This window comes from Schistocerca americana, chromosome 7 (assembly GCF_021461395.2).
Source record: "Schistocerca americana isolate TAMUIC-IGC-003095 chromosome 7, iqSchAmer2.1, whole genome shotgun sequence".
NCBI lineage: Eukaryota > Metazoa > Arthropoda > Insecta > Orthoptera > Acrididae > Schistocerca > Schistocerca americana.
Window position 1 is genome coordinate 232,632,050 of NC_060125.1, and position 12,298 is coordinate 232,644,347.

The 12,298-nt window shown below is 39.1% G+C and overlaps 2 protein-coding genes across 7 annotated transcripts in view; one reads left to right on the top strand and one right to left on the bottom strand.

Moving 5' to 3' along the window:
- Positions 1 to 12,298, top strand: part of LOC124622094 (GPI mannosyltransferase 2-like) — a 387,261-nt gene that overhangs the window by 124,591 nt on the left and 250,372 nt on the right. The gene's annotated exons all lie outside the window — the stretch shown is intronic.
- LOC124622093 (dual oxidase-like) overlaps positions 1 to 12,298 on the bottom strand; it is a 252,302-nt gene that overhangs the window by 120,596 nt on the left and 119,408 nt on the right. For both annotated transcript variants that reach the window (XM_047147673.1, XM_047147674.1), the window contains exons 16-17: positions 8,840 to 9,039; positions 630 to 815 (exon numbers count right to left, since the gene is read on the bottom strand). In XM_047147673.1, coding sequence (XP_047003629.1) covers positions 630 to 815; positions 8,840 to 9,039 — 386 coding nt within the window. The remainder of the gene's footprint in view (positions 1 to 629; positions 816 to 8,839; positions 9,040 to 12,298) is intronic.

The window sequence follows — 12,298 nt, forward strand, 5'->3', positions numbered from 1 at the left end:
TTTACCAAAAAAGAGTGGTACAGCCTCATCTGTACTTCTAATAGTTGAAAAGTTGATTGGGAGCAAACATTATTTGACACAAAAATTTGTCATGAAGGTGCATTTAGTCCATGATGAACTGTCGGATGTTAAAGTTCTCCTTCAAATCCATTAAAATGAAAAAGTCTTGAAAGAAAAGAGGTAGAAAAACACATTCCTGTATTATACTCATACTGTACGAGACAAATTATTCCCTTAAAAGGACATGAATACAGCAGCAGAAGTCTGCATGGCTGTGGAAAAAACATTCGAAGGTTCTGAACTTTCATGTAGAATTAGAACATTAATCACAAGCAAATTAGGTAAATGCAAGTAAGTAGACAATGATTGCAACTGAGTTATAATAACTGCATTTAAGTTTGCATTATGAACCAATGATTATGGCACATAAAACAGTGGCATGCATAGTACGAGAGATTCTGTTAAAATAAAACTTAAAAAAATTTTTACTTGTGCAAGGGACTACGTTAGAAATGAGCTTTATTATGAAGTCCTATGCTTATTTGCTAACAGAGCAGTGTAAAGGATAGTGTTATAAATCACACTATCTATACATATTAAATGTTCTTTATGCTGTAATGTATCTTTACCTGTGAGAAGACAACCCTGAAAAACTTCTCAAGCCTCATTTGGCGTGCCTTTCGAGTGATAGCTTGCCGAAGAGCAGGCTGAAGTGGAGTTGTGAAGTTCTCTTGCCTTATGTTCAATTCTTTCAGAAACTCCTCCAGATTCCGAAGGAAGTTTGTACGCATCAGATTTGCTTCAAATTTTATGACCTATAAAAAATAATAAAAAAAAAAAAAAAACTCATAACAGTCTACAGGAAATATAGCAACTGATGTTTCCTTTGGTTGGGATGCTTTCTAATGTGATAGAGACTTTGTTTGTTTTATGCTACTGTAATTTAATGAGAAACTTATTGCAGTACATATTTAGACATACTGTTTTAATCAAACTCTTTCAGCTACATTTTAATATTGTCATAATAGTTGCTCTGTGTAAGGAAATAATTCGCTGGATCACGTTTCATATGGGGGTGTTGTTGTAGTTGCTTTTTCTTTTTTGAAAGGCATGTGGCTGTTTTAGTGCTACATCAAAGTGAAAAGCAGTTGCCGATAGTGAATATCACCTTTAGTTTAGTTGCTGAATTTTTTTACTGCTTCATCAGTGCTCAGAATTAGGTAGGTTTTTATTGAATGCACACAAAGTCTTTTCTTATCCGTTCACAAGATACCACATGAGTACAAGCATCTTACAGACTGATACACAGATGACAAGCATAGAATACCAGTGGCTGACACTGATTTAGCAGAAGTGTATTGCCAGCTTGCCAGATAAGGCTTGCACTGTACTACAGACAATAGTCTGCAACTACTTATACTATTTTAATTAGATAGCACTGTGCAAATGTATGCTTAATCAAACATATTACAACAGGTAGGGAAAGGTCATTTATTATCAACACTGTTATATGATCAAATGACATTATTTCAGTTGAGAAATGATATATCTATGCTTTTTCCTTTTTAAACTGTCCTTAAGAAATATTCATGATGCTACTACTAATAAATTCATCAACACTTATTCATCAGTTCATGTAAAATAATGTCTAATATTGATGGAGGTAGGTTCCATCTTCACAGCTAAATGAAAGGCAGTTTGTTTTTTGCAATACGTGTTTCACTTCTTTTGTTTATGAAGCATCTTCAGTGGCCTGTAATACATGTTTCTTTTTATACATATAATAGATAGTGGTTACAATATGTTACTATGTTACATTTTCTCTTGGTTTTCCCTTGTTTTTCATAGTGTAAACACCTTTTGTATCACAGATTTCATGAGGTTGTTAGTTGATATGTACAGTCCTGGAGATGTGTTCGTTCGGTCCTCATACTCCAGCTGGCTGATATCCAGCATTTTTTCACCCACATTTATTACAACACATAACTTGCACTTTTCACTGTGTAATCCACATGTGTGTGTGTGTGCTGTCAACAGTTGCTGTGTGTTTTTATGTTCGTCTTTTGTCTGTGTGGTTTGATATTTTTCACCAGTACTCAGAAGCCAAGACAATGTGCACAAACCTCTTATTCCTTTGAGGCCTGTTATTAATTTCATGAATGCACCATCATACCATGTGGCAAAACACATGAATAAAATAATAAAGCAATATTTTGAAATGATTCTTTCAACATAGAGAAACCTCAATACCCACTGCACACTATAAAACTAATTGATATACAACAAACTGCCGGCAGACAATATTAATGAAATAACTGAAACCCTTAAAGCAATCGCATTTCAGAATTACTTCCAATTTGAAAAGGAATTGTACTTACTGAAAGATGGGCTTCTAGTGGGATCCATAACATCAGACATACTCATAAACCACATAGAAAACACAATCTTCAATAGAGTCTTCACAAAGAAAATACACAAAATTGTTTACTGGTACACATGTTTGGATGATATAATCTGTATGTTAGATGAACCAACAGAGAAAATGGGTAAACTTATACAGTCATGACTAGTATACATAAGAAAATTCAATTCTCCGTGGCAAAAAAATAAAATATTTCTTGAATATAACAATAAAGAGAGACAGCATCAAGGACACATTTGACATCTTCAGAAAGCCTACAGCCACAGATACAATTATACATGCTTCATCCAACCACCCACAAAATAAAAAATTTGCGCCCATGACACTTGTTACACAGACTAAATAATATCCCATTCAGCAAAGAAAACTATGAAAAAGAATTATAAACAATACAACTCGTAGCCGCAAACAATGGTTATGACACGCATATAGTACAAAGGCCCAACCAAAAAATCAAGACAACTAAAGAAAAATGAAAACAAGCAGAGAACACAAGCACTAAAGAACCCCACAGACACTACAACACATGGAAACAGCAAACAGTAACACTCATGACGTGTTTGACACTTTAACGTTCAGACACAAATCAACACTTACGATAGTAAATATACTAAAGATGTTTGCAGAACAAGAAACACACTCCAATCACACTAACAACAACCAGGTAAGTACCAACGAGCAGGTGTGTACCAGTTAGAATTCCAAGACTTTGAATCAGTGTATCTGGGGGTGACAGGCAGGAATTTCAAAACTAGGTATAAAGAACATATAAGAAGCTTCAGGTATGAATATGTCCACTCAACTTTTGTGCTGAACATCTGATAAAACATGGACATGAATCATTCAACATGGAGCAAGACACGAAAATTATCAGAGTGAACAATCACAACAAAAAGCTCCAGACATCACAGGAAAACTTTCATTTACAAAGAATACATGAAAACTTTCATTTACAAAGAATGCGTGCAGTGAAAAGGAAAGTAATTAATGACCAATATGAGGAATAACTCTCTGATCATGTTAGCCACTAAAACAGTAATTAACAGAAATCTGAAACATAACCAGAATAAATAATTAATGGATCTTGCTCTACCCTCTCTTCCCCCCATCTCTCTCTCTCTCTCTCTCTCTCTCTCTCTCTCTCTCTCTCTCTCACCACACACACACACACACACACACACACACACACACACACACACACACACAGAATAATGCATAAAAAAAACTCTCTCACAAGGAAGACACATTCATACACGAAATACACATACAGAAACACAAAAGAAATGAAAAAAATCAAACCGCACACACCACACAAACAATAGTCGAAAAAATACACACAGTGACAGTTGGCAACACTACACATTGTAAACACACACATGTTGATCACACAATGAAAAGTGCAAGTGGTGTGTTGTAATAAAATGCCAGTTGGAGTATGGTGACCAAATGGATACATCTCCATGACCATACATCAGAAATCATAAGTAACACCAACGACAATTTATCCTCCTGAAATTTGTGGTATAAAAGTTGTTTCTAATCTGAAAAACATGAGATAATGTAACAGTGTAACATATTGTAACCAGCATTTATTATATGTATAAAAAGAAACATATATTACAGGCCACAGAACATGCTTCATAAATAAAAGAAATGAGATGTGTGACAAAGAAACAAACTTTCTTTTATTTAGTTGCAAAGATGGACCACGAATTTTGAAGCAGCTGAGGCGCAATGGAAAATGGCAAAAATGACAGTTTCTAATAATCTGTGAATTTGATCACTCCTATGACAATAGTACCTCACAGATGTTGTAGGTCTGTTTTATGATTTCATGTAGAATGTGGATGGCAGAAGTGTCTTTCATTTAAAGTAACACAAGAAAATTTGCACTAAGACCTGTTTTCCGAATTTCATGTGTAATTTTAAATCTATATCAGCAAGGTCTCTTTGACAAGTGGACAGTTATTCATGGAATTCTTATTTCTTGCTAATATAGAGGTGCTCTAGTACTGTGATCAGTCCTTACATAAGTAAATTTTTTCCTCTGGTACACTATGCTTTCCATTACTTGATGAGAGTCCTTCTTTTCTGCTTTTTCTTACTTTTGAGATATTGTCTGGTGTGACATCTGGCATTATATGAAGGCACTTTTGTGGGTTACCATCTTTCAGCCAGTTCTCACTTATAAGCTGAATAGTAGATTTTTTCCCCAATACTCGGTCAGCATGTCAAGTACTGGAACTGCTAAATATTAAATATACAGTGTCCCCAGTCACATCTTTCCCAACGGTCTCCTTTGCCTCTCAGCCACTTAAGAAAGCTTGCAAGTAGTCCTAATGAAAATTCGGTAGGTTTCCCATCCCTGTGTTTGGAAAGAAAGCCTATCCTCAACTTTGGAACCATTATCTTCTGCAGTATAATGCATTATCAAGTTCATCATTGCTCACATTGGTGATATGGCTGCACTCATAAATGATAACTTGTAAGCAGTACTGTGTTACTGTTGTGTATGTCCTTATATATGTAGAGCTGTTTCTTGTGGTAACCCATGGCTGAGTGGTGTACCAAAGATGTGCTTGATAAGCATTGATTACAATAACTATGGTTTGTTTATTAGAGGATGAAGGTCCACATGAGTATCACGGTTCTATAATTACGGATAGCGATGGCTGCTATGACGAAGTCCATGATCATCGGTACTGGCAATGAGCTGAGGAAGCGATACCTTCCGGAGCGGCTCTTAGACTGGGCACCAAGTTGGATGGATGGTGGCACCAGCAGGCATTGTGGTCCAAAGTGTAGGCCTGAGGGCAACTCACAAGTGGTCTAGAGCCCAGAGCTGAACTGATCATGGAGGGGCTGAGCAGTGACCTAAGTACCTTTAGGTGGAGGAATACAGGTGTGGCATCATGCGGACACGTGATTACGTGGATGTGAATAGGTGCCTATGAGTGTAATGCTGTTTACCGAGACCTGCACACCAAGCATCAGCATGGCATGCACCCCCAGATGCTATGGCAGCTGCTTGACAGGAAACAGCTGTGTGTGTGTGTGTGTGTGTGTGTGTGTGTGTGTGTGTGTGTGTGTGTGTACATGCAGGCAACCAGAGCTTCATGTACTACACTCCTTCCCCCTTTTGAGGGAGATGGTGCGAAAGAAGCACTCTGTCCTTTTGGCCGTGTGTGCAGCCACTTTCCTCCTGTCACCTCTTTGAGTGGTCCAGACATGTAATCACTCAATGCGAGGTCTGGTGAGTATGGTAGATGTAGAAGAGTATCAAAGTGAAGGTCATCGCTGGCTGTAAGTGTTGCATGGGCAGTATGAGGCCGAACATTGTCATGTTGTAAAATGGAACCTTAGTGAGAAGTCCATGTTGCTTTGCTGTTATTGCAGGCCGAAGCTGATTTTTAATGTACTGGAAAATGACGCACTGCTGGCAGTGTTTTCCCCTAGTCGTGTAGTGTTCCGAGGCAATGCCATGTTCACCTCAAAAGAGGGCCAACAAAACCTGCAGAAGGCAGCATCAGGAGCTTCCTGGGTTTTGATTATGAGGAATGGCACTATTCCTTGCATGCCCTCTTTGTCTCAGGGTGGTGTCAGTACCCAGGTTTGTCTTCTGTAACAATTCTTGTGAAGAAGCCATCACCTTCTGCTTCAAGGTGCTGCATAAGTTCTTCACAGATGGCGGAACATGTTGCTCTTGGAGTTTGGAAGTGAGCTGCCATTGCACCCATCTTGCAGATGCTTTGTGAAGCTTAAGCACTTAAAGAATGATGTAATGTGCTGAGCCATGACTAATGTTCAGATTTGCGGCTATTTCATCCATCATCACAGGGTGATTTTACTTCACAGTGGCTTCAATTGCTCCAGTACACTCTGCTGTCACAATACGGAGGGCCTGACCGTGGCACTGATTGTCTGTCTCAGAAGTCACTCCATTTTCGAATTTTCTGCTCCACTCCTACACTTTCTGCAGTGATGGACATGCATCATCATACTGGACCGTCATTCACTGATGGAATTCAATAGATTTTGTACCTGCATTGCTCATAAAACATTGGATTGAACATTGTTCTTCCTTGACGCACATTGCAAACGGGGCAGCCACTTTGAACTGGTATTGTGGCCACATTTCAACCGTCTGCAGCATGCTGCTATCTGTAGGGCATTCCCTACATCACTGGAAACAGTTCTATCAGCTTACAAAGCAACGGCGCAAAATGTCGATTTTAAATTACACTTTTAAGGTTCTCATTTGACTGCTCTGCATTTCATAGTGGTATGCAGAATTTGAATGTAGATGTAGAGGATATGAATGGTTCTTCATTGAATACCTGATCTGTGCTTGGAGTTGCTGACTTTGTCAAAAAGTTATGACACCTGTTTTGTGAACAGAGATATTGATGTGCTGGTGGAGTACCTTAGAACCTTATAATAACTGGAAAGTATTATACCAGCCTCCTCGACTAGGTGAAGGAAAACAAAACATATTGAAAATTGACTAGAGGGATTATTTTATTGCAGGACAGTGTCCCTTCACACACATCCCAAGTTGTTGGTGCCAAACTTGAAGGTCCTGTGTTTCGGACTGGTGGACCACCATTGTATTCACCTGACCTGACTATCTGTTTCCTAGCATGAATAAACTCCTAAATGGTCATCAGTGTGAAAATACTGAAGATGTTAAACGTGCTGCTGAGAGTTCACTTGGCCATTTATCGTATCCAGGGTCGCCACAGGTTCTGGAAATCAGGGAATATCGAACACATCAGGGAAATTTGGAAAAAAAAGTGCACTGCAAAAACCTCGTTTTTGTCTCAGTGGATGAAATGGTTCATTTACTGAGGTGTCGTGCATCATTGCTGGCTGGGTGCAATTGAGTGTTTGCTGCTTTCCTACTCTCTTTACTACTGCTTTTCCTCTTCCTACCACTCCCCTCGGCTTGCTGTCAGTGCTGCCACTACTTCTTGCTGCTAGCCTAGCAGCTGCCAACAAGAGGCAGGAGGCTTGAGGAGCGGTTTGTTTGGATCTGATTCTCAGAGACTGTAGATGCAGCAATAGAAACAGCAATCATCTGTGCATTAGTTGTGACTGAGTGATTGTGTGAATGTGTGTGTACTCTCATTTTCTGACAAAAACTATGGCTGAAAATTTAGTCTTGAGGGTGTGATTGTCTTTTCTGCATTCCTGTCTGCGACTTGGCAATCATCTTTACTGTGATTTGCTACCTATCCTTATTATTATTGATTTTCAGAGTATTTGAACAAGTTATCTGTTGCATGGACTGATCACCATGGTCTCATTTCATCAACATGCTATCTGGCTCGTGAATGGCTGGCCACACTAGTGGATTTCCACAATGGGCCAAAACCACAGACCATTTCTGTGGGTATCTGTAATGGATCAGGTCTGCTGATCTGAAGCCATTCCGTTCCCACTAATGTGCATGCCCTGCCTGTTGGATCTAGGATCTAGTCTCACTGACCTGCCCTCTGGCTGGGTCTGTTTGTGTGTGGCATATAAAAAGTATGGATGCTATGTACTCGTATATTTCTTGAAGGAAAAAACACACAATACCTGTAAAGTAGTAGATATAACACCATGGGAAATAACCGACAATAACGAACATAGTAGAACCGACATTTTAATTGCAGTCCCCTACAGTGTTGGTTTACACAATTTTTCCCCACATTATACACTTCTTTCAAGAGTCCTACTTTTTTCGGATGTTATTTCTTAAATCAGTGACTCCAGGGAAATACGTATTTTTGTCACCAGGTGTGCTATGTTTTATTGAAATAAAATATCAGTTGTTCCACCGTGGCAGGACGTTACTGATATCCGGCAGTTCTCCTGTGTTTTTATGGAACAATCAGTACGCCGGGAAAGCTTTAAACATCACAAAATATTGGTTGTCTTAATGACACACACATACCATTTGGCTTGCTTTCTCCAACTAAAAACAGTTCATTACAAAAGATGTTGATGTTAGTACTTAAAGTTTTTGCTCACATCAGGAAACGCCATCTGCTTGCAAGTTTTTTTTTAGATATTTCCATGTTTGCACTATTGTTTCATGTACTATAGCTTATACAATAACTTACCCTTGAGATATCAAAATTTGTCAGGGAAAAATGCTAAAACTTGTCTGGAAATCAGGGAATTTCACGTGGGGAAACATGTGGCAACCATGTTATCGTTTATTTTTGAATGATGTGAAAAAGCTGCAACAACAGTGCAATATGTACCTCAGTCTGAGAGGAGGGAGGTACTTAAAAAACATATACTGTCAACAATCTGACCCTATTATTACTGTGCAAAGCCAGGAATTTCTGAGCTCCCCTTGTATGGGGCTCTTCTTCTTTCTGTTCTTGTTTCCTCAGTATTTTCAAGTGAAGACTAATGAATACTTACCAGATCATAATCATTAGTGACACGCAGCATAACATGGTGGCCATCAGCTATAATAAACACTTGGAGAACTCCAGCATGTGTAAGGTCCATGGCACGTAGCAGTTGCCCACGGTGGTTTAAAATCTGAATCTGCTTGCGGGATTTCTCTAGCACGAGTAGTACCTCACGTGCTGCACAGTTGTGATCCACCCATTCAAGAACTGTAATGAAAGAAGATACACTGAATGGTAATTGTGAAATACACTATTAGAATTCATTTTATGAATGTGTAAAATTGATGTAGAATTGATCATAAGCAGTATCACAATTACTTCGAAACTGTTATGCTCTCAGTGAGCAGATACATTTTTAAGGTCCAGCAATGGAATTTTTTCATAGTTTTCTTGTTTACTGCTTTTTTAATCCTGTTTCACATTACTTTCTCATAACCACTGTGTAAAGTTGCTAAAAACTTCAAACCAGAACAATATCAAATACAAATAAAACCTTTTTTTACTTCAAACTGCATCATGTGTTTATATATCTATGGCCCAGTGCTCCTTGGCCATTGTCAAGTGGTAACAGGGGGCAATGTGGTTGCTATCCTGCTCCTCGTACTGCCTTGTATAGCTGTGACATCACGCTCCTCAGTTCATCACCATATAAGGCACTTTTTTCCATCCCGCACTTGCTTTAATCTCGTAGTGGACAGGTACCACATTGTTTCAGCTGCAGACTGTAGTGTTTATGATGTTTGTCAGTTATGTTGATGGTAAATCTATTGAATTACACCTGTCATTGTCTTATTTTTTGTATGGTAGAGTGTATCTGGATCAGATGGATGCTGTTGCAGTGGGGAACACATCAGAGTAGCCATAGCTAAGAAGCTGGCAGTAGCTGAACATCTATGAAGGGTAACAGTTTTAACACCATCAGTAAAGATGATGGCTCATAGATGATTACAGGCAGAATATGGTGCTGCAGTTGGCAGTGCCTATATAAGATAATGAGTGTCTGGCACAGTTGTTAGATCAGTTACTGTTGCTACAATGGCAGGTTATCAAGATTTGAGTGAGTTTGAACATAGTGTTATAGTCAGACCACGAACGATGGAACACAGCATCTCAGATAGTGATGAAGTGGAGATTTTCCCGTACGAACATTTCACGAGTGTACCGTGAATATCAGGAATCTGGTAAAACATGAAATCTCCAACATCATTGTGGCCGGAAAAAGATCCTGCAAGAACGGGACCGATGACGACTGAAGAGGATCATTCAGCTTGACAGAAGTGCAACCCTTCCGCATATAGCGGCAGATTTCATTGCTGAGCCATCAATAAGTGATAGCGTGTGAACCGTTCAACGAATTATCATCGATACTGACTTCCAGAGCCGAAGACCCAGTTGTGTATCCACGATGACTGCACGACACAAAGCTTTATGCCTCGCCTGGGCCTGTCGACACCAACATTGAATTGTCAATGACTGGAAACGTGTTGCTCGGTCAGACAAGTCTCGTTTCAAATTGTATCGAACGGATGGACGTGTACGGGTATGGAGACAACCTCACGAATCCGTGGGCCCTGCATGTCAACAGGGGACTGTTCAAGCTGGTGGAGGCTCTGTAAAGGAATGAGGCATGTGCAGTTGGAGTGATGTGGGACCACTGATATGTCTAGATGTGTCTCTCGATGTGTGGCACATACGTAAGCATCCTGTCTGATCACCTGCATCCTTTCGTGTCTATTGTGCACTCTGACAGACTTAGGCAATTCCAGCAGGACAGTGCGACACCCTACGTGTCCAGAATTGCTACAAAGTGGTTCCGGGAACAGTCTTCTGAGTTTAAACACTTCCACTGGCCACCAAGCTCTGCAGACAGGAACATTATTGAGGATATCTGGGATGCCTTGCAATGTGCTGTTCAGAAGATGTCTCCACCTCCTTGTGCTCTTGTGGGTTTATGGACAGCTCTGCAGGATTAGTGGCATCAGTTCCCTCCAGCACTACTTCAGACATCAGTTGAGTCCACGCCACATCGTGTTGCGGCACTTGTGCGTGCTTATGGGGGGCTTCACGATATTAGGTAGGTGTACCAGTTTCTTTGGCTCTTCAGTGTATTTAAGGGCGAAGGCAGCAACAACCCGGCAGTAAGTTATCACCTGACTAAAGCCGAGGAACACTCAGTCTCGTGGATATAGACCCACTTGGTGTGGGTGGAAGCTCAAGATTATTTAATTCAGTTATAGCACTGCAGAATAGTGCATTTACACATTATGAAATATGAGTCAATAACCAGTTGTTTGTTCAAAATTTGCGTATGGAGCAGTTTTTTGTCAATGAATGTGTTTGCCCTAGTGTACTTGTGGAATGCGAGGAGCATATTCAACCAAACGTCGTACACATACTACTTACCAGTTTTGAAAGTAACTAAATAAAAATTGTAGGGGTAAAACGAGGTAGTACTGTGGTGAGTTGGAGTGGGGGTAAGAAGTTGGTTAAATGTTTGACTACACACCAGTATATTTGCAATTGACCAGGCTTCATCTGAGACACGTAATAATAGTTAAAGAAATCATTGAAGATACTGTTTTATTTTACAATATTTAAATGACATTGACCAGTTATAATTCACTTCCTGTGTGTTTCCAGTTTTTGCTGGTTTGTACCTTGACATATCAGGATTTGACTTAGTTCTGATGAATTTTTCTTTGGTAATAGATAAAAAAATGTTGTTATTGACATAGAGCTCAGAGAAATAAATGTCCAAATTATTTGTTTTTAGCACTCTGAGCTTTATGAAGATGGCAGCGCACCATGAGAACTGTGCATTATGTTATTGGGATTTTTATTTTATTTTGAAAATGCCCATTGATATGAGTTTGGTGGTATTCAGGATTAGAACATATTAGAATGGAAAATATTAAAAACAAAATAGTTTACGACCTATATGGAGAACCAGCATATAATGCTAAATTAAGGCTAGGGTTAATTATGTTTGGAAATAATTGGAATACCTAAAACATGTATGTATTTCCTATTGGTATTCTTCATCAAACTTACGAGAACTGTCAAGTTCTATCTGAATTTGAAGGGAGTTTATTGACTGCAGCATAGCTCATTACAGAGTTAAGTGATTTCTCACTTCACTTACTCACAGCTGAAATGCTGTAATGTTAGGTAAGGAAGGTTGTGTCATCAGTATAACAGATGAATAATGATTTACCTAGGTTATATAGCAGAAGTGACACCATATTTTCATGAGCTGTTAATGTTTTGAGTAAAAACAGCAGAGGTGGTATTTTTTCCCAATAAAATATAAGACTTATTGTTGCACAGAAAGTCCCATTTCTTAAGTAATTACTATCATTTGTACTGGAATTATATACCTATTAATCACTAAGCAGATTTGTTTTAACCAAGCATCTACTTTTTCCCATGATCCTGTGCCCATGTGTCATCTGTCAAAAATAGGAGA